The sequence below is a fragment of the Pseudonaja textilis genome, chromosome 2 (assembly GCF_049901715.1).
Source record: "Pseudonaja textilis isolate UNSWEBS1 chromosome 2, rPseTex1.2, whole genome shotgun sequence".
Classification (NCBI taxonomy): domain Eukaryota; kingdom Metazoa; phylum Chordata; class Lepidosauria; order Squamata; family Elapidae; genus Pseudonaja; species Pseudonaja textilis.
In genome coordinates this window covers 66519650-66541401 of record NC_141991.1, presented here as the reverse complement: position 1 = coordinate 66541401, position 21752 = coordinate 66519650, and the positions used below count along the sequence as shown (strand labels likewise).

At 44.4% G+C, this 21752-nt stretch overlaps 2 protein-coding genes across 3 annotated transcripts in view; one reads left to right on the top strand and one right to left on the bottom strand.

Annotated features, from left to right (window-relative positions):
• CDHR2 (cadherin related family member 2) overlaps positions 1–189 on the top strand; it is a 60535-nt gene extending 60346 nt beyond the window's left edge. The window contains exon 31 of the mRNA XM_087923164.1: positions 15–189. Coding sequence (XP_087779290.1) covers positions 15–173 — 159 coding nt within the window. The 3' untranslated portion in view covers positions 174–189. The remainder of the gene's footprint in view (positions 1–14) is intronic.
• A 1047-nt stretch (positions 190–1236) lies between these two features.
• The window catches only part of GPRIN1 (G protein regulated inducer of neurite outgrowth 1), a 34772-nt gene continuing 14256 nt past the window's right edge, over positions 1237–21752 (bottom strand). The window contains exons 2-3 of one of the 2 annotated variants that reach the window (XM_087924194.1): positions 14640–15063; positions 1237–9235 (exon numbers count right to left, since the gene is read on the bottom strand). In XM_087924194.1, the coding sequence (XP_087780320.1) occupies positions 7423–9183 (1761 nt within the window). In that variant the 5' untranslated portion in view covers positions 9184–9235; positions 14640–15063 and the 3' untranslated portion in view covers positions 1237–7422. The remainder of the gene's footprint in view (positions 9236–14639; positions 15064–21752) is intronic. The other variant, XM_087924193.1, reaches the window with a different exon arrangement.

The following is a 21752-nucleotide window of genomic DNA, read 5'->3' as shown; positions in this document are numbered from 1 at the left end:
ATACGATTTTACAGCTGGACAAAGCAGATGCTCAGCAAGAAACAAGCAATCGGGAAGAGCCCTTGAAAGCTGCTTTAGACAATCATAGGAAGTACAAGCCGCTGCAGCCAGGGAACTCCAAGCAGCCATCTCTAGATTTTGGAAACTCTTCCTTGAATACTACAGAACTATGACTCTGCCCATTTCCTTCTGGCAAAGCAATGTCCCAAATGTATAGCAGCTGTGACTTGAAGATACTGAAATACTAATAAAATAAACTATTAAAACATTGGGATATTCCCTTCTCTGTGACCTGAATTAACTCAAGGCCTGCACTTTCAACTGTACCATATCTGCTCTAAACCAGAAGCAAAGATCAAACTGAACAAGATCATGGAATCGGAGAACTGAAAGGAGCTTCTTGGGCCATTAGGTCCAACATCCTGTGGGCTTAGAAATCCATACATGTGGCTACTACACAAAAGTTTAGTATGAAGATAGTGGTAACGATATGTTTGAAAATACTGAAGTTGGTTACTGGTTGCTAAAAGTTCTGATACTGCTTTAATGGGGTATGACAGAATGACTTTGGGCCAATGAAGCATGAGTTTGTCCATGTAGTCAGTAGAAGTCACAACTAACTTATGGACACTATTATTCTCTGGGCAGACACCTTCACTATGCAGGCTCTTGTCATTCCATCTCACTATTGGAGATCTCTTGCTACTTTATTACATAGCAAAGGTGGCCAGATGGTGGTTTACATGGAAAACTCAGTTATCTTTAAAAAGAAAAGAGCACAATTGTTTTCCCCCACCCCCACCCCCATTCTTAAAGATTCTGCACAAAGTAGTGATAATATCAATTTTTTTTATTCTCATGCTAAACCTCTAAACCTTTATTAAGATGCTTGGAAATGAGCTAGAACTATGGCAGCAAACACACCTTATTTTCTAACATGCACTACTGTATGTGTTTATGTATGCTTTCACTTTTTGACTCTCTAACAATGTGTGGGTCAGCAGGCATGATGCCAGATAAAATAAGACAATTCCTCTTTGGGTATCATAAGAAAACGAATATTTCTTAGTTTAGTATTTTAATTTGACTATAAGGAGAAAGGAAAATGCTTCTGGGTTTTTTTTTTACCCTGGTTATCAGTGTAGCTTGTAGGTACAAGGAAAATGGAAACAATCCATTTTTGGTGTCTGTATGAATTTGAAATGCTGGTCAACGTGGTCTGTCCTACAGTACAAGTGTGACATTTGCAATGTATGACTTGAACAGAGGATAAACTTGTAATTTTAAGACCTTCTTTTTTGAAAGTTGCAAAAATGATTGTTCTCCAGCTCTTTCTAGAACCTGCCAAGGGATCCCGTTTGAGAGCCTTTCAACCCAACCTTCACCATTCCCAGCAGGGAGACGATTCAGAATTTCAGCCCAGTAAAGGGAAACCACCCCTTTCCTCCCAACCCCTTGACAAACACAAAGAAAACGTTTTGAGCAGAAACTGTTGGTGTGTTGGGTTTGTTTGGGTATTTTGGAGAAAATTTTATTATCCAACAGTTAGGTTTACAAGTAGTACCCTAAAGATATAAAGAAAGAGGAGGGGAGAAATCAGAAGGCAAAATTACTCTTTAACAATTCAGCATTGCTTGGTACTATAAATCCATATGGCACGTAAACACCATACTGAGAACAGCACACAAAGCAGGATGGGGGAAGGTTCTTCAGGGGTTCTGTAGGTTTCCCCCTATTGTGAGGAGAGAGCAGGGAGAAAGTCCATTGTCCAGAGCCTCAGCAGCACTTCCCATTCTAGGCATAGTGCGGCAGGGTTTGTAGATTTCACCACAAATGCTTGTATGTCCAGGCTGGATGCCTCTCCCCAAGTCTTCTCTTGCATGCCTGAGTCTCAGCTGAATGTGCTGGTAGCAATGACACTGTGCTCTCCGGGCTATGCCCTTTGGCCTGCAAGGCAAGTGAAACCTCAAAACAACCTGGCTCTGCATCTGGAAGGCTACTTGTGAACACTGAGCACTCTGGGAACCTAGGAATGCAGCTGGCGGAAGGGTTAAGTCCATCCTCCAGCAGGTCTTCCGAAGGGCCTGCTTAATGTGTGGAGGAGAGCTTGCCAACCCGATACACTTTAGGTGTAGCTTTATGCAGGCAGTGTTGTTGCTAAGTCAGTGCAGTAATTCAACATTTCCCTGTGTATCAAACCTAGTGCTAACATTTGTACTTCAGCAAATGCCTGCTAAAAGCCGTTACGAGCCTAAACTTTTCCATCAGCCAGACGCCCTCCAAGAGCAACGCTAGCTGGAGATGATAGGCGGTTTAGTCCGGCATGTCTGGAGAACACTGGGTTGGAGAAACCTGACATAGATTTCTTCTCTCTCTTGTGCAGAATAGCAGACAGCCAAACCATTCATATGCTTGCATTGTTTACAAAGTTTTTAAAAGCTACTTAGAGATGAATAATACCACCCACCCACCCAATTCTGAAATGAGTTAATCTTCATTGTTTGGACAAAAGGCAACATTCAGAAAGCGTTTCTCAGTCATCAAAAGGACACCCTTGCATCATGGGAACACAATGCAGCCTGGGTTTTGAGGGTTCGGTGAATAGATTTTTACACTCCAGCCAGGAGTTAAAGTAGGACTCCTTAACCATGTAACACTGCAAAACAAATGGATATTTTAGGTAAGTAGGGAGGGAAGGAAGGAAGGAAGGAAGGAAGGAAGGAAGGAAGGAAGGAAGGAAGGAAGGAGGGAGGGAGGGAGGGAGGGAGGGAGGGAGGGAGGGAGGGAGGGAGGGAAGGAAGGAGGGAGGGAGGGAAGGAAGGAAGAGCCAATCCATTCACAGTCTTGAATAAATGAATGAGTGCTGCATGTTGTCAATCAACTGTGTGTAAAGAGATACAGAAAGTCTTTCCTTTGGGGAGTTCATCTGCATTCAGAGGATAATGGTCAATGTTCCCCTTTTCTCATGGCAGGGCTTCCTGAAGAAGAAAATTCAGCAGAACTTTGCTTACTTTTCATGATGAGCAAACTTGATCTGTTCATTTTTTCCTTTTAACAACAGCTAAGTAGCACAGCCCAGACAGGGGACAAAAAATCACAATAGTAAGTGAAAATGAAAATGTTATTTTCTGACAAAAGTTAGGATAACATTCTTCTACTCAATTAAAAATAGATTTTTGGCACTATATTTTCCACTGGAAGCTCCTTTGAAACTATAGTTGATGTAGCTATCTGGAAAACTACCATCAAAAAGAAAAAACTGGGTCTTCCCCACATTACCATCCTCGTTTCAATTTATCAGTTATTCCTGTCAGACACAGCTCTGCTCAGATTAGACTATTTACGGGAAAAGTACAAAACCCCAAATTCCCAGTACAAATATTAGTAACAGAAGAAAAATGAAGGAGATAAAAAAGAGGAACAGCAACATCAAGAAAAAGCAAGAATTTGGTCCAGAGTAAACAACATTTTTAAAGCCCCCATATCCTGACACATATGAATAAAATATTTCAGCCCACACAAACCCTTTGGAAAAAAAAAATCTGGAATATGACACTTGCCAATTTTCAGGTGGCAATGGACCTCTTTGTTCTATAGAGAAAACAGTGGAGACTGCAAAGAGGCGAAGATACATATGTACATGCATTCAAGTGCACACAAGATGCACATCAAGCTGCCTATTTGCACACAAGACATGAGTTCTTCCCAAGGATTAGTTTCTCAGGCAAATGGATTGGTTGGTGCTCTCAGGACCCTGGCGTGGGGGTCTAAAACAACATCCATGGGCCTCAGCGATGCTTGCTAGCCAGTCATGCTACAAGGGATCCAAGCCCACATAGAGAACCCACCATCAGTTTAATATCTAGGCTATAAAGTTTTGACTTGCAAGAGGCACAGACATTAGGCCTGAGAAGGCTATTAATACTATGCAGACCGAGGGCGATGAAATATTTTATCTACATTTTTCTTTTGCCTTAGGAATAGCTCAGTTTCTTTTGAACTATCACCCTATATCAGGCATGTCCAACCTTTTAGCTTGCCTGGACTGCATTGAGTAAAGAGAATTGTCTTGGGACGCATATAAAAGATATAATATAGTATATAAATAACAAACTTCCTTTAGTTTTGGGGGCCACATTAGTAGCTGTCCAAGGCTACATGCAGCCTGCAGGGCAGCAGTTGGACACGCCTGCTCTAAATTGCCTACCTTCTGTGCAAAACAAAACAAATGTAAACCCATACTCATACTAAGGTAATGTCTGTACACAAAAAGAAACTATGTCTACAGTTTTGGTGCTGTCAAAATAAATTAAAAAGTGGCTTCAGAGTCGATATGGGCATGCACACCATTCTTCTTTAAAGTCCCTCCTTAAAGCAACTGCATCTTTCGTCTGGGCTTGTATTGTATGGTAACCAAGGAAAATATTTTAAGGAGTCATCAATAATATGCAGGAAGGTGCTTTAGAGCTGGCCTAAATACCTCAAGTCAGCCATATTTTCCTAGTATTGTATGGCCACCATGCAAACCCAGAAAAATGGCATGTGTGCCCACAGGTGTGGCAAACCCACAGGTGTGGCATCTGTGCCCTGCCAACTACGCATCACCATTTTTTTCAGATCCAAAAGTGATGCATATCTCTAGATGTGAATCATACTTCATGAATTGGGTGATTAGCTTGAAATTGTTCCATTGGCTTACTTCCTGGATATATGAGATGATGTGGGGGAAAGTTATTGGCAAGAAAAATACCATGACAGGAGGGAAACTTGTCTGTGTGGAATGGACAAATAAATGAGTAGTGCAGCAGCCATGGCTTCTTCTACAGTATTACAGGGTTTTGCTTGTCTAAACCATTGTTGGAAAAGGGCTTCTAGATGTATTGGTTTGCACGTCCTATCACCTGCTATCAGTGTGGCTAAACTGATGGGAATGGTCATTTAATAAGCTAGATAACATGTGATACAGGAAAGCTGAAGATGGGAGACCTTTGATAAACTACAAACTGAAGAGCAGAGTGTGTAAATATTCAGGGTATAAATGTTTTGGCTCCGAATTATTAGAGGCTCCCATACATACACTTTTTGGCTTGGCCTCAGTTCCTAAAGAATGGGGGGATTGTGAAGAAAATAGAGCTTCAGAGTTGACATTCTGCATTATATTGTGAAAATTGCCCCATCAGCTGTACATCTCTAAAGCTAACTTCCTCAACGTTATCTCCAAAGACTTCAAGAACTGGATCTTTCCAAGCTCTGTCAAAGAGGTAAGACTTTACAAGCATAGCTGTGCAAGATTGTTGTAGCAAAACAAAGGTCCCGTTTTGGATCTATGGGGTGAAACAGCACAACAGTGAGTAATCTAGGAAGTAAGGCTGCTGGTCCTTATCCCATCGATCATTTTTTTAAAAATGGCACATGAGAAAATACTCAACATGCGTGGTGCTTACAACACTAAATAAGCTTGTTCTGCTTAGCCTAAAGGCAGCCTCTGTCCCCTACGCAGCCCTCTCCTTATCATGCTATCCCCCTCATTGGAGGGTACGGAAGCAAAACAGATTTCCAAAGGATTGGGACAGCTTTACTGTTGAGAGGAATCGCATTTGAGAAATATGTGCACACTTACCAAAGAAAATGACTGATGGCAAAGAAACTGGGACCAAGCCTTGACAGAGGACTGATTCACTAAGAACTAAGTCTTGATCCTCTTTGAAGCCAAACATTTTTTTAAAAAAATATTTTTAAGTGGCAAAGGGGCTACTCAATCCTTTTCTCTGGTTTCCATGTCTAACTATCAAGAACTGCCTTTCCGGCTTTGAACTCGCTCAGTTAGTTATATTAGCAGGAAAAGCGCCTTTCTCAGGCAGATGGGTGGGTGGGCCTTCTACTATAAGACTCTCAGAGAAAGCCATAAATGGAAAAAATAACATTGTGTTCGTCAGTTTTTCAACAATTAATTAATTTAAGTAAAAATGATTTTGAGTTTAATTGTGTGGGTTTTATTATGTTTAATATTCTGCAGTTTTAAACTGCAAGACACCTCAAGTGCTTGAATATGGTAAACAGAAAGGTGGGGAATTAATTCAATTCTAAGTGGATAAATATATTTGAAATCAGAAAGGAGTTTACTTTGTTATTAAGGAAAGGGTAGCCCCAGTGATTTAGGAACTAGATGAAGTATGTTTGCACTGAAAATATGATGTTGGCCCATTCAGCATGCGCTCTAGGAAATATAAGGTTCCTTCCAAATGGTGATGCTTAGAATTTGAGATTTGCATTTATGTGGTCCCAGATTCGGTTTCTTTGGATCAAAGTAAATGCAAAATATTACACACATATGGTAAGCATTCCATCATGCTCCATTCTCTTTAGAAAAACACTTTCCCATCTGAGTTACTTCGAGGGAGAGCCAGAAAGCTTAACCATTAACAGCTGTGAAAAGCACATTTCTGGTATGCTAAAAGATCCAATGTGTGTGTTAAGTGGATTTATTTGTAACTGACAATGTTTAGTTGTGGTTCCTACTTTGCTGCATTCACGGACTGTTATGGAATCAAATAATGGCATCCTCCAGGTTACAGGAGGAAGAATCCAGACAACTATGCCTACTATTTTATTAATTACTACTGCCTTTTTCTTAGTACCACGACTACCAACAACAACCACCTGCTAAGGAAGGAAATAAGAATTTCTGACAATAGCACTAGGAGATCTCCAACTGGAGCAACCTACATGCACATGGATCTATACTTATCTGGGTGAACCAGTTGTCACTGTCACTGGTCTTTCAGTGGTTCAGCAACAGGACCAAAAAAAAAATAATAATCCTGGAGTGGCGAAAACCCCAGTGGTCGTTTTAAAACATGCTTCATTGAAATGGATGGCTTCTTCTGTTTGTAGATCCCAAACACTTAAAGATGGCCAACTCCATTCCCTTGTATCTTGGATGACTTTGTTTCAGAGATCTCAGTGTGATCTCCTGTGTGATTATTTTAAAATGACGAACGTGGGCTATCAGGCTGTATCAGCTGGGCAGCAAAATCCCAAGGATTATCTCCATCCTATAGTAAATAGGTTGTTGAGAGCTTTGAATTTTGTCATTGTGAAGATTACACATCCAGCATGAAAATTGCACTCTGGCAATGTGTACTGCTCTCAGGAATGGGTAAGTTCTTCAGGTGTGTATGAAAACACCTGTTGCTGGGTGGGGCTCAAAGCTCTCCAGCCAAATTTATCAAGCTTATAATTCAGTACTTGGCCAACATTTTTAAACTATGCCACTTGAAGAGCAGTAGATAGAGGTGCCATAATATCACAGTTTCAAAATATTAAAAAGGGATCATTCCCTCCCCCCTTGCCTGAGAAACTACGTTAATATTTGCATTTTCCAGCTACAATAAAAACCCAAGGAAATGACAAGAACACTTTTCACTCCACAGCTGGGCCTCCACGAGAGCAGCAGCGCGGCCGTCGTACATTCTGTAGGAGCGCCCTGAACACGCTGGGCTGCCTCTTGACCTCACCCTTGCGCGTGGCAACCTTGACAGAACTGGAGCGGGTACTTTGGGGAGTCATCACCATCTGCCGACCATGTTCTTCAATTTGCTTCTCCAGATGCTTCTGTATGGCCATCCCCAGCACTTCCACCTCCATGGAGGCTCCATATACTTCCCATGTCATCCCCTTTTCATCCCAGCTGACCTCCCGTATTGGCTCTGAGGTCTCTTCCTCTGCACCTTTAATGTACACTTCGGGATAGGACGATTGAGGGGATTGGGTTACCGGAGTCATAGGTCCCGTGGCCACTGATCTGGTTTCCACTGGGATGGACACTTGCATCTGCACATCCCTTTTTGTGGGTTTCACCTCTGGACCAGGACTCTTCAGAGAAGAACTCCCTAAACCTCTCGTATGAAATGGGAAAGCTGAAGAGCCATCAGGTGGATTAATAGGGCTGATGGCTACAGACACTAAAGAAACCCGGTTATCAACCTGAGTTCCAGCATCGTGCTGGGGAGTTGTGACTCCCAAAATGCAGGTCTGGGCAAGAGGTCCTACAGATGTCATCTCCTCATTGGTTGAATGGCCCCCACTTGTAGCTATGTTAATCCTTTCCACTTTTTTTTCAGGAGCTTGGTCCTGACTTTTGCAGCTGGAGGTTGTTGGTTCCCTGTGCTCTGCTTTCTCTTCCGTGGATTTAGCTGGGTTTAATTCTAATTCGCCAGATGCGCCTTGATGTTTGACTTCATAAGAAATGCTGGTGACAAGGACATCTGGCACTTTATAGGAGCTTCCAGGCGGGTGAGTTTCTGCAACAGGGAACCTTGTTTCCTCAGTATCGCTCGAGGGATTCTTGGCTGCGACAGGTTTCTCTGAGGTGGTTTCAGCTTTAGAGGGTTCCAGAATAGACTCCTTCAGAGCTCCTGACCCAAAGAGACTTCTGGAATCTTCTTTCCCACATTCCATAGCTTCAGAAACAACACTGCTGATGTGCGATTTATCTCCTTTAGAGGCAGTAGGCTGTCCTCGACTCGTGTTTTGCAGGCATGCAGGAAGTGTTGAACCCACCTTGGAGTGAACTGTTTTTATCTGGATACGTTCCTCCTCAGTTTTACCTGTGGTGTGTTCAAGAAAAGCAACATGTTTCAAGGAGGCTGGCGTACTGGATAAGTCTTTATTGGGTCCTTTGAGGCAGGGCTCTGTTGGGAGAGGCCTACATGCTTCCCCGGCAACCGGGCTAACTTTTTTTTCCAGGGGGCTGCAGATGGTCACTGTGCGCTTTGAGATCTCCTCCGTCTTCTCCTCCTGCTTACTGTTCTGTTTCCACTCGTGGCAAGCTGCTGCTTCTCCTTTTGCTTCTGGGGGAGTTCCTCCAACCCCGGTGTCTTTTAGAAGAGGGGGCTCAGCAGCAGCCACTAGATCTACAGAAGGTTTTGGATCTACAGCTTGAGCCTTCTCTTTCTGGTTTGGGTTATCCACCATGGTGACTTTTTGGCTGCTGTCTTTGGGGCCGAGTTCATTTACACAGCAGTTCCTCATGGTGAAATCTCCACCTGCACAGCTGACGTTTTGGAGGCAGCTGTTTTTTCTACAACCACAAGGTGAGCTGCCGGTGGGCTTGTGAGCATCTTCTGAAACAGCCTCTTGATTCAGCAACTGCAGAGCCTCTGTCTCCTTAGCGCTGCCCATCTCTAGACAGGACCTCTGCCATGCTATTCTTCGTGCCGCTCTTAGAAGGTTCCTGAAGGAGAGAGAAAGTGGAGAAGAAACAAGACCGTTATCTCAGATAATCTCAAACAAAAATGCCATCATCTTAAAGCTATGTATCTTTGACGTCTTCTAGGTCAACGATTCCTCTGCATTATTTGAGAGAGTTTATGATGCTTGCCGCTTTAACAACCAATTGAGAGTTGAAATAAGACTTGGTGTTTTTCAATCTCGGATTTCCCACCACTGAATTCTAGTTAAGTACAGGTAGTCCTCAACTTATGACTGTAATGGAGCATGGAATTTCTGCCATAAGTCATGAGGCACCTATGTGACCAACCCAATTTTCTTATCTTTTTTGAAGCAGTTGTAAAGCGAATGTAGTAGTCGTACAACAAATCAATGGATTCCTATAGTCATTTTTTACTTGAAACTGGCTGCTGCTGGAATTCCAGAACTGGGTTTTAAGTAGCTTTTGGATGGGAGGTCAGAACTTCAAATGGTCACTAAGTGAGGACTATTGTAATTCCATCCCCGTCACCCTCTCTTCCCATTCTTTACTTTCATAATGGTCTGTTTAATTTAATTCTGTTCAAGCAATACTGAATTTCTTATGCAAATACTAAAATCTGTAAAAATTGACTAAACTGTATCCTTTTAATCGATAATCTACTCCATTACTACTACTACTAATAATAGTAATGTTGTCCTCTTTCAAGTTCACCATCTTCTGCATCTTACTAATCTAGAAAAAAAATGGGGCATTTTTAATACGACAAAAAAGAAGACAAAGATGCATCACTTCATTCCGCAGTGTGGCCTGAAGAACAATCTGGACACAACTGTAATGAAGCAGTAGATCACATATTTTACTAGAAGCAAGTAAAGTGATTTCCCTAAACAGGGAAAGACAAATGAGGCAATCAGTAAGGCTTTTTTTTTTAAAGTTCCAGGTGGCTCTTTTGACAAAATAAACGATTATTCTACAAATGAACAGGGAATTCTGTGACTCTAAACAAACTCATTAATTTCCAAACTATCCCACATTCAAACAACATCCCTCTTACGTTGGAGGCTGAATTATCCAGACATACTTTATTATTTTGGTATCTAACATTATAGCACTACAAGCCAATAGACAGATTAAAATGCTTCCTTGTGGAAGTTGTTACTCTGTACAAAATACTATTCTCATCAGGGCTATGAATAATTCCCAAATGGTCTGGAAGAAGAACTTTGGTCCGCGTATAACTGCAGAATTTCTTTGCCACTAATTAAACCCAGCCTCATTATGCAGCTCATGTAAAATCCTCCCACCCCCAAGACATTATGCCTTTAATTAATAGCAGGCAGGTTTTATACTCAGGTAGAGCCCAAAGCACTTCTGAAAGATTTCTGAAACGTGCACAGCCCTCCTTCTCATGCTGCAATTCATCACAATTCTCACAACAAAGAGCACACACATACACACAGAGAGAGAGAGAGAGCGCCAAAATGGAACTGCCTTAGCAGTGCAACCATGATTAGGCATACTGGCTTTCAGAATACCAAATCTTAATGGGCAGCATCGTAGACCTTGCTATATGTTATGTGCTAATGCCCCACCTCCTTTCTTTGAATATAAAAGCACCTTTCACAAGAGATTCTTGAAAGGAAAAGCAGAGAGGGAAATAGCACTCAGTTTCCTCCCCCCGAAACTCCATTTGCCCGTAACCCTTTTCCTCCTTGCCATTTCTCCCATTTCAAAACATTTCCTGAGCAGCTTCCTTTCCTCCCTTGGGCCCTTTCAAAAATACGTTAGATCTGGAGTTTGCAACAAATTTGTGGGAGAATGAGATATGATATGGGAGGGGTGGAATTTTTTTTGAAAACCATTGGCATAGATCACGTTAAACAACCTTTCTTTATTTTACTTTGAACCCCCTTTTCCCCAGGAAAACTTAGTTGATAAAAGAAAGTTCCTCAGATAACAACCTGCAATCTGAAATATGAATATTTTGAACCCAGAAGGGGCAGCCAAATGCAATTATCGACAGGTTCTTCTAGCCGTGGCCTAAATGCGTTGACACAACCGAACTACACAACAGAACTTACCTCACACAGAGATTGATCTGAAACTCTCCCAGAGTTTCCTTTCTAGCCTTTTCAATCTAGCCCCCAAATTAATCTTCAACTCAGTGAATAAACCTATCTCCCCTTTCCCTTTGTGAACACAAACCTTATGTCCAAGAGGAGGGATCTAGCACATCTGAAGCGCTTGCCCGTCTTTCTTGCTTTTTCATGCCCTCGTGCCTTAATTTGGCTGGGATGCAGTGTCAAGTTTATAGGGCTTCAATCAATGGCCATTCAGCAGGATGCCATACATTATCTGAGATGTTACATCTCCACCTCTCACATAATATATCTATTATGATCAGAACGAATTCTTCCATGCCAGAAATGCATGGTGTCAATAATCTGTTATCCCTTCAGTTAATGGTGACAAATGTCCACATATTTAAAATATCATAGGTGTACTGCCACATCTGTTTATTTTTTATTTATTTTTAACATTTTTGAACTGCCCATTTCCCTCGGAGAACAACTCTAGGCAGTGCATCATAAAATATTAAAATACCTTCTCCTTTTAAATAGATAGCACATATAAGCTTTCTCATAGAGTCAAAATTCTCCTGTGAGGACAAAAGCGTTTTCTGTCAAGATTTCAGGATGTGCGCATAAAATAATTTTGTTAACCAATTCCTAAACCAGACTTCCCCAATCTGAGGCCTTGAACATATGTTTTGTTTGTTGGAGATTATGGTATTTTTTCTTCCATTCATTTTATCAATGAATAAACAAGTAAACAATTTTTTTTAAAAAAATCTAGGAAAATAGCTCCTTGTTCCAACTTGGTTTGGACTATCTCAAGATATGGAACAATGGATGAAGAACAAACCAAAAGCAGAAGCAGGAACAATGGGTGCAAAATACAAGGATGCAGATTTTGATGGGGCACCAGAGAAAATTCTTAATAGTAAGAACTGTTCAACAGTGGAAGAGAGTTCCTGGAAAGGGGATGGACTGTCCTTTGCTGGAGGTGTCAAAATCTATTTGTCATGGATGCTGCAGTAATGGATTCCTCCATTGGTTAGACTGAACTAGATGATCTTTAAGATCCCTTCCAGCTCTTACCATTTTATGATTCTTATTGCTGGAATTACTTCATTTTAATAACGTGAATGGTGATATAATCCAGATATATTTATGTTTCGTATTTATTTATTCACTTCATTTTTTAATTCAACCTCTATAGCCACCCATCTTAAATGACTCTGAGTGGCTTACAATTCCAAAACTATAAAAACCATAACAACATCCAAAATAAATATACACAGCAGCCAAGATTTTGACTCTTTTACATAATTTGAATTCTTATGCAAAGGAACTGCACACATTCATTTAGTTTGCAATGCATTGTCCTAATCAGAAAAAGATGAACAAGATTTATGCAGAATGTTGCAACTCTACTTCTTAACAACTGGAAATTTCAGTGAGCTCCCAGTTTCTACAATATCACCAGACACCACCCATTTCTTCCAAAACTATCGTTCCAGTGAAACTAAATTCTCAAGGTATTGAACCTTCCACCCAGTATAAAATTTAATTTATGGACTAACTTAAGCAAGGAAATACAATATCAGATAGAAACTGAAGCAGGATATGTAGATATTTTTCTCTGAAATGTGCAGACACAGTAGGTGTACAGCACAGTCTCTTCATTTCATTCTGCCAAAAACTTTTTTCACTATTTCGTTATTTTTACTTTATCTAGAAGCAACATGGCTTTTCATGCAAGATAGCATCCACAATGGAAAGTAAATTTAAGACCCAAAGAAGCCACCTATCATAGTCTGAACAAAAGTTTCTGCGTGAAAGCAATTCTGCATTTTCCTAGCAGCTCAGGCAGCTCAATATCACCCTCTGACCTCTAACCTTAAACAATTTTTCAACTTTCTAAATCTGTACTTATACAGCACAACAAATGACCCTACATTTGAACTGCCGCCTAGTGAATCGCTGGGCTCATTCTTCTAAAGAAAAAACAACAACGCATAACATATTGTAGGTCCTGGTCTGAGGTGAAGTCTATATACTTTTAAGATTCCTTACAGAGATGAATCTCTTCAGTGTGCCAAAAGTTCACCAAGCAAGCAAAGGGCATTAACTTTGCCTGGAAGCTACACAGGGCATCATGGTCCAGTGAGTCCAAATAAGAAAGAAAGGAACCATGGAAGCTTGAGGGAATTGTCCAAGATTTTAAGTGCAGTAGATAATGTTGAGTGGAAAGGAAACAGACATGCAAAGAAAAAAATGGACAAAAATTTAAAGAAAGAGGAATGCATTGCCTGTCGCCCCCTCTGTCTTGGTGAAAAAGATTGCTCTCCCCAAATAGAACCAGAGCAGCAGACTGACTGGTGTAACAATACCAAAACTCAAAATCTCCTGAATCAATCAATCAAACAAACAAGCAAGCAATCCTCTTCTCCACCTTCTTCTTTCTCAGGCTTCTAAAAGAAGGTTGCTTCCATCCTCCATCCCATCTCCAAATATGTATGTAGAGGTTGAAGCTTGTATAGTCCAGGACTCTGCGGGGGTTATAATAGAAGGGCTCAGCTGGAGCCTTTCATTGCATTTCATGACATCTCCCAAGTCTGCAATCTCACAGAACTAAATGCACCCGGCAAGCCCCTGGTAAAATGTTGGTGCTCTGAACCAGCAACCTATGACCAGGCCAGCCACAAAATTTGCTATTGGATGGAAAGGTAGCTGTGGTATATTCAAAGATCGGCATTGTGGCAAAGTCAGAGGAGCCACAAGCCTCATGGTGATGTATTTATGGAATAATGCTGCCAGTCTGAATATACTGTTGTTGTTTCTAATCTCTACCACCTGCTAGGCAGACAAGACTCAGTAAAACTGGCAAAGGGGATTGAGGCTGAAATTCCCCCCCAAATAATACTTGTTTAGTGACTGCCTCATCTCAAGATCATTCACAATTATGACAGCTATGAAGAAGCAACTTTGTGATGAGTCTTAGCATTTATATTCTTCTTATATTCTTCTTCTGTAAATAAAGCAAAGGCAACTAAAGTAAGATTTGTAAGCACAGCGGCAGTTTCACTTAGCAGTGTCGTTTTAATGACCAGGCTGCTGGCCCCAATCGTGATTACTAAATCAAGACTAAACTGTGGTCTAGTCTATGTTTCAAAAAGTCATTCAGTTCTAACACGAACCCAATGAGGTCATTTACTTTTTGACTTAAACTCACAGATGATGATGATGATGATTATTATTATTTCAGAACAGAATTAAAACTTCTTTTCCCTACTTTTATGCAAAGGGGCTCTAATTTACAATAAAAACCAAAGACCCTGTTCCCAGCAGTGGGATCCTACCTGTTCCACTACCAGTTTGGTATTTGTGTGCACAGCTTTCCTGCAGCGCCAATCAGCTGAGAAGAACGCAGGGGCAGGTGGGAGGGCTGATTCTGGACTTTTCTCTTCTTCCTCCTCTCAGCTGATGGAGGCTTTTTTCTTCCTCTCAGCTGATACTACTGGTTCGATTGAACCAAGCAGAACTGGCAGCGTACTACCACTGCCCTGTTCTTAAGCGTACAATGTAAGAGGCACTAAAGATAAGAAAAGAGGGAGGCGGAAAGGGTTGCGGTGGGTGGCCCCAGAGCAATTCGGAGAGGAGGTACAGTCACAACAGCACAAGGAACCAGGACCACAGCTAGTTCCTTCTGGCTTCTCCTTCTTCAGCAGCCTGATGAATTGAGGTAACCACTGGAAAGTAGTTAACAGACATCTCTCAGCAAAGCTATGACAAAATGAAACAAATAAAATATTAAAAGTTATGATATTTATGTAGCTACATCTACATTAAAGTAACCAAAAATCTTTAGAACCCCTAAGGCATGTCACAACTTTTGAGCACCCCTAATGTTTGGAAGTTGAAAGTTGAAAAAATTGACACGCGCTACTATGACATGGCCCACCTATTCATCTCTCCCTCTGATGTTGGGCTGCTTCGTGAAGATGACTATTGCTCAATGTTTTCACGAGAGCCCATTGGGAAGATCCCTTCTGGGGCAGAGGGATGGGAAAACGTGATGCAGGCTAAATCTGTCCTGTTAAGACTTCTGAATCTGGCTCATGCAGGGAAAGGCCGGGTGCAGGCAAAGTCAGATATAGTGGAGCTGCTATTCTGAATGCCCTGAGGTGGAGCTGCATCTATGTAAGTGAGAAAGATGTATATGCGAGAGAAATATGTACCTGTTGTAGCCATCACTTCAGTGCAACGTCAGAACGGATGCTTCCTACTTTTGCTACTTACATGTCACTATAAGCATGAATTTCTTGTTTCTTGCCAAGAGGTGATTTTTGTTCTTGGGTTGAAAAAAGTCTAGCTGGGCAACATTCAAAAGTAGCAATATCAGAACAATTCTGAGACAACCCATTCCTGATAGCCAAGTCCTACTGACATAATCCAACCTGTTAAGTTTGAGCAATGAGAGGCTGAACCAGAGCATGAGTGCAACAATACTTTATTTTACAATAAAGGGCTGACCGTGCTTGCCACGCCTGGAACTGGCTCGCAGCAATCAGCAACTGTTTGGACCCCGCAGCCTGCTTTTATAGCTGGCTGCTGGAGAGAACCAACCAATGGGAATGGGGGAATAACGCCCACACAAAATGAGTGGACCTGAGTGAGAACTCCTAGAGTTCTCAGGACATAACACCCCTTCCCCCAGATGCGAACATGCATAGTCCTTGAGGTAGACGGGGGTTTGTGTTGGCGCCCGGAACGGCGCAGCTCGGGAACATTGTCTGTCTGTTCGGTATCAGTCTGTGACGGTTGAGCCGGCATAGTGTCGCCAACGCTCCCTCCGGACTGGGCATCCTCGGAAACCACCGGGTTGGTTACTGGGGTCGAGCTCTCGTGGGTTGGATCAGGCTGGTCAACTCTCTGGGCGCTGTTGTCCGAGTTTGGGTTGACCGGAGCGACCGCTGGTGCAGACTGGTCGTTGGGTGCGATGTGGCTGGGCGACGGATGTGGTGGTTCCTCTTCGACTGGAGACTCTGGATTCTTGTTGGCAAGGGTGCTGGGGCGCCTTCTAAGCTGGTCTATGTGTTTCCTCCAGACTCAACCATCCTCCAGCCTGACCCTATACGATCTCGGCCGGTGACGGCGATGACCTCGCCTGGAATCCAAAGTGGGTCCCCAGCGAAATTCCTTGCGAATACTGGCTCCTGTAACATAAAATGTCTAACCCCCGAAGTAGAAGCGAGGGGAGAGTCAGGGCAGTATTGAGGGTGCAGTCTGTCCAATACAGTCCTCAGGCGCCGGCCCATCAGAAGTTCCGCTGGGGACTTATTGGTGACTGTACAGGGGGTTGAGTGCTGGCTCATCAGGAACCGTGCGAGTTTGTGGTGCCAGTCATCCCTGCCAAACCTAGCGAGGGCCTCTTTGGTGGTCCTGACGGCCCTTTCAGCCAACCCATTACTGGCAGGGTGAAATGGGGCTGTGAAAATGTGGCGAATGCCCAGGTTGGCAGCAAAACGGCTGAATTCTACTGATGCGAACTGTGGGCCATTATCGGAGACAATGGAGTCGGGTAGTCCATGTGTAACGAACAGGCGCGTTAACACGTTGGTGATTGCTAGTGTGGTGGTCGTGGATAGCTGTGCCACGTCTATCCATTTGGAATAAGCATCCACGACCACTAGGAACATCTTTCCATGCACGGGCTGGCCAGATCGATATGGATTCTAGACCAGGGTGCTGGCGCTCTCCCATCTGGTAGGGGTGGCGATGGGGGAGCAGGACGGGATTCCTGGCAAATGCTGCAGGAACTTACCCAATTGACAATGTCCTCGTCTAGACCCGGCCACCACACGTAGCTGCGTGCTAATGACTTCATTCTCACGATGCCGGGTGTCCCTCGTGCAACGCCTCCAGGACTCGGGTGCGCAGCGAGGTCGGAATGACCACTCGAGTGCCCCACAGTAGACAACCCTGCAAACTGGACAGCTCCTGCATGCGAGTCTTAAAGGGTGCGAATTTGTTATCAACGTTGCCTCCCGGCCACCCTCCCTCACCCAGTCGAGCACCTGGGCGGCGCTTGGTCTGCCTTGGTTTTAGCGGCGATGTCAAGGGCGGTGATGGGCAGGTCCAACTGGGTGATTTCGAAAATGGCGTTGACAGGAGCTGGGTCTTCAGCCGGAGCGGGTAAGGGGCAGCGACTGAGAGCGTCGGCGTGGGATAGAGTCTTGCCCGGGCGGTGAATAAGTTTGTATGAGTAGGCCGCTAGGAAAAGTGTCCACCTTGTCATCCTAGGGGAAAGGACTTGAGGTGTCTGTTTGTCGCGGCCAGTAGGCCCAGGAGGGGCTTATGGTCGGTGACCAGTTCAAGAAGTGGCCAAAAAGGAATTCGTGAAACTTTTTCACGGCCGCAACAGCTGCTAGGGCTTCCTTGTCTATTTGGCTGTAGTTTCGCTCCGTGGCCGAGAGCGTCCTGGAGAAAAAGGCGATGGGGGCCTCGGCGCCATTGGGGAGTCTGTGACTGAGGACCGCCCCAATTCCAAAAGGGGATGCGTCTGCTGCCAGTACTAAAGGAAGGTTGGGGTCGAATTGGATGAGCACTGCCTCTGGCGTAAGTAGTGATTTGACGGCGTTAAACGCCTGGTCTTCTTTGTGCCCCCAGTGCCACGGTGACTTTTTGTCTAGTAATCTGTGTAGGGGTTCGGCTACTGAGGCTTTATGGGGCAAGAAGGATGCATAAAAGTTCAGCAGCCCCAAGAAAGCTTGTAGCTCCGTTTGGAGGTTGGTGTGGGAGCTTCGTGGATTGCCCTAACCTTGGACTCCAGGGGTGAATGCCAGAGGCGTCAATTTTATAGCCCAGAAAGTCCACCTGTCTAGTGGCAATGGCGCATTTTTCTTTTTTAACTTGAGGCCATGCTGTCTGAACCTCTCTAACACTGCTCGCACTCTCTGGAAGAGTTGGGGTCTGTCCCTGGCCGGACCAAGATGTCGTCGAAGTAGGGTACTACACCAGGGAGGCCCTGTAAAATCCGCTCCATGAGGGATTGAAAAATACCCTGGGCAACACTTACGCCAAATTGGAGACGCTTGCATCGGAAGGCACCCCTGTGAGTGACGATGGTCTGAAGTTCCGCTGTTTGGTTATCAACAGGGAACTGCTGATATGCTTGAGACATGTCCAATTTAGCAAAAATACTGCCCGGCTCGAATGTGTGTAATAAGTGCTGAATGACGGGCACAGGGTAGGCGCTAACTTGTAAATATTTATTGATTGTTGTCTTGTAGTCCGAGCAAATTCTCAGGCTACCATCTTTTTAAGGGTGTGACAATGGGCGTCTCCCACTTGGCGAAATCTGTTGGCTCAATGACCCCTTGTTTTAGTAGTTTATCCAATTCAGCGTCTAGTTTTGGTCGAATAGCAAATGGAACTCTACGTGGTTTTAATCTGATTGGGACTGCCTGGGGTCAACGGTGAACGAGATGGGGTTCCATTATAACACCCCAGCTCCTCGCTGAACACATCTGCGTAGTCAGCGAATAAGGAGTCAGTGTCTGAGGTTGAGACAGCATGGACTCCTGTTAGCCCTAGGCCGAGGTGGGGAAACCAATCGAGCCCCAATAAGGTGGGTAGATTGCCGTTAACTACCACTAGAGGTAGGTGGCCTTTAAAAGCTCTAAAACTGACAAAGAACTTGCCTCTGCCGATCACGGGAATGGCCTTCCCCTGGTAGTCCTTCAGACCGAACTGGCATCTCTGAAGCCGGGTAGTAGATAGGCTGGGATGGAGTCTCTTGAGGGTGCTCCACGAGATTATTGAGAGCGCTGACCCTGTGTCAACCTCCATGTGGCACGGTTTACCTTCTAGGGAAACGGAGAGAGAAATTTTACTAACAGTGTGGCAAGTACGCCTGGCAAGGCGGTGCGTACGACAGTTTAATACTTGCCTCTGTGGTCCCGAGTGCGAGGACGGGGGTCTGTGTGCAGTGCTTTGAGGGGCTTGGCAGACTCTCGCGATGTGCCCCCTCTTATGGCAGTTGTTGCAAGTGGCTCCTTTAAACTTGCAGGTGGCCCTTTGATGCGATCCCCACAGGCTAGGCACAGTGTGATGTGCTTGGGTGGACCGGTGTATTCTTGTTTGGCCCCTACCTGCGATCGTCTGTCGTTGGCGAGGCGGTGGACGTCGTTTTCATCGTTGTGGGTTTCCTCCGCTTCCACCTCTTCGGAATGGACTGGGAACGATGCCAACTTGGCACTTGGGCCCTGAATTTCGGTGGCTGAGTTCGTTGCTAGCTCGGCTGCTAGGGCCTCCTCGACCGCTTGCGCGAGGTTGAGGTCTTTTGCTAGCAGGCGCCTCTGTAGGTTGAGATCCTTGACCCCACAAACTAATTGATCGAGGAGCATGTCCTCCAGGTATGTTCCAAACCCGCAGTGCAGGGCTGCTGTTCTGAGGCGGCCATATATTGATTGATGGTCTCCTTACTTGATTGCTTCCTCATACGGAACGTGAACCTCCTGGCGATTTGTGAAGGCCTGGGAGCGTAGTGGTTAGTGAGGATCTCAAGCAACTCGGACCACGGAACGTTTTCAATTCTCTCGGCGCCACGAGTGCTGCGGCGGTATAAATGCAACGGTGGCTAAGCAGTAGATTAGGAAATAGGATTTTTCCGATGCTCTCCCGCATCCGCCAGGCCGACCGCATCTATGTAATGATTGAAGCGGTTCTTATACGATTCCCACTTCTCTTCGTCTGGTTTAAACGCCGGGAATACTGGGTTGGAACTCATGGTGCTGGAACGGCTGGGCTACCTGCGGAAAAAATCTCTCTGGGACAACGGGCGCTCGTGAGTTACTAGTGATATCAGCTCTGGAGAGGTTTTTTTGCTACCCTCTCTTTTTCTCTCTGGGTTACCACGTTGGCTGCTAGCCGTTGGAGGTGTCTTGATTCGCGCCAAAAGTGGGCGTTAGTGACTTCCTACAGCGCTGTGCTGTGTCTCCTACTGGCTCGAAATTCAAATGACACCCGTTTGAATTTCGCGCCAAATACAGAGCGGCTGCGGCTCGCAGCGCTTCACTTTCCCCGTAGCGGGGCTAACAAGCGGCTACAGACACTTCTAACTTTTTGAACCAGACCGCTTTCTCTGGCTGCGGATCAGCGTTTGCTCTTTTTGATCGCTCGTTTTGTTGGCTGACCGCTCTCTCTGGCTGCGGATCAGCGTTTCCCTTATCGCCAGCCGATCGCTCTCTCTGGGCTGCGGATCGGTGGCTAGTGACTCAGCGGTTGCATGGTGCTTCTGGTAGCCATCCCATCCTCGTCGCCAGTGTTAAGTTTGAGCAATGAGAGGCTGAACCAGAGCATGAGTTCAACAATACTTTATTTTACAATAAAGGGCTGACCGTGCTTGCCACGCCTGGAACTGGCTCGCAGCAATCAGCAACTGGTTGGACCCCGCAGCCTGCTTTTATAGCTGGCTGCTGGGAATGGGGGAATAACGCCCACACAAAGTGAGTGGACCTGAGTGAGAACTCCTAGAGTTCTCAGGACATAACACAACCCATGTTTATTCAGAGGTAAGTGCCGCTGAGTTCAATACAGCTTCCACCCTGTTGGGGTTATTGTTATTTTTTTAAAAACACTGGCATGGAAAACATGCAAACCAGTGTTTCTAACCACTGTACCACAGTGGCTGTATCTTTTGGCCTATGTGCTCTGGGAAGAATAGGGTGGGCTGCCTGCCTTGCTCTCTGGATCATGCGAGCAAAAGGGAGCGGGAAAGGGACTCCGAAGGGAGCAGTCAGCAACTTTCTGAGACACCACCCAACGGCATGGCTTTTTCTTCCTACAGCCCTATTTTTAACACAATAGTTCTTTTGCCAGCTGATTTTGGGTGGATGTGATTCCATTCTGTTAGTGTGCAAATAAAAAGAATCCTGAACCTCTTGCATAATTCTGGTGGCTGGTAAAAAGATGTCAAGTTTTAACTCTTCTTCGACAAACATTGGTCAAAGAGCGTCTTCACCTGGATGAACCTCAGATATAGCCTGCCTGGCTAGAGAATTATGGGATATGCATTCCCACCCCCAAGTCCAGCATTCTGGAGGATACACAGGCTGGGTAATGTTGACCTATATTAAATGCAGATAAGGAGATGGCATTTACAATCTGAGCAAAATGTAAATTCATTTCTGTCCATCTGCAATTAAATGTGCTTCCATAAACTGAAGCCACAAGATCACAACAAGAGAGAATTTATAAAAAGTGGGTTTTCAGGCAGAGTGCAGTTGGTCCCCTACTAGCTGAGTGGGAGTTCAACTGGATTTGCCAGCATCATTTGGGAACCATTAACCAGGGAATCAACAGCCATGTATATCTTCTATTTAGGTAGTAATTGGGGCAAAGCTGGGTGCTGCTTCCTTTGATGGCAGACCCAACAAGACTGCAGAGATCAAAGAGATTCTCTATAACAA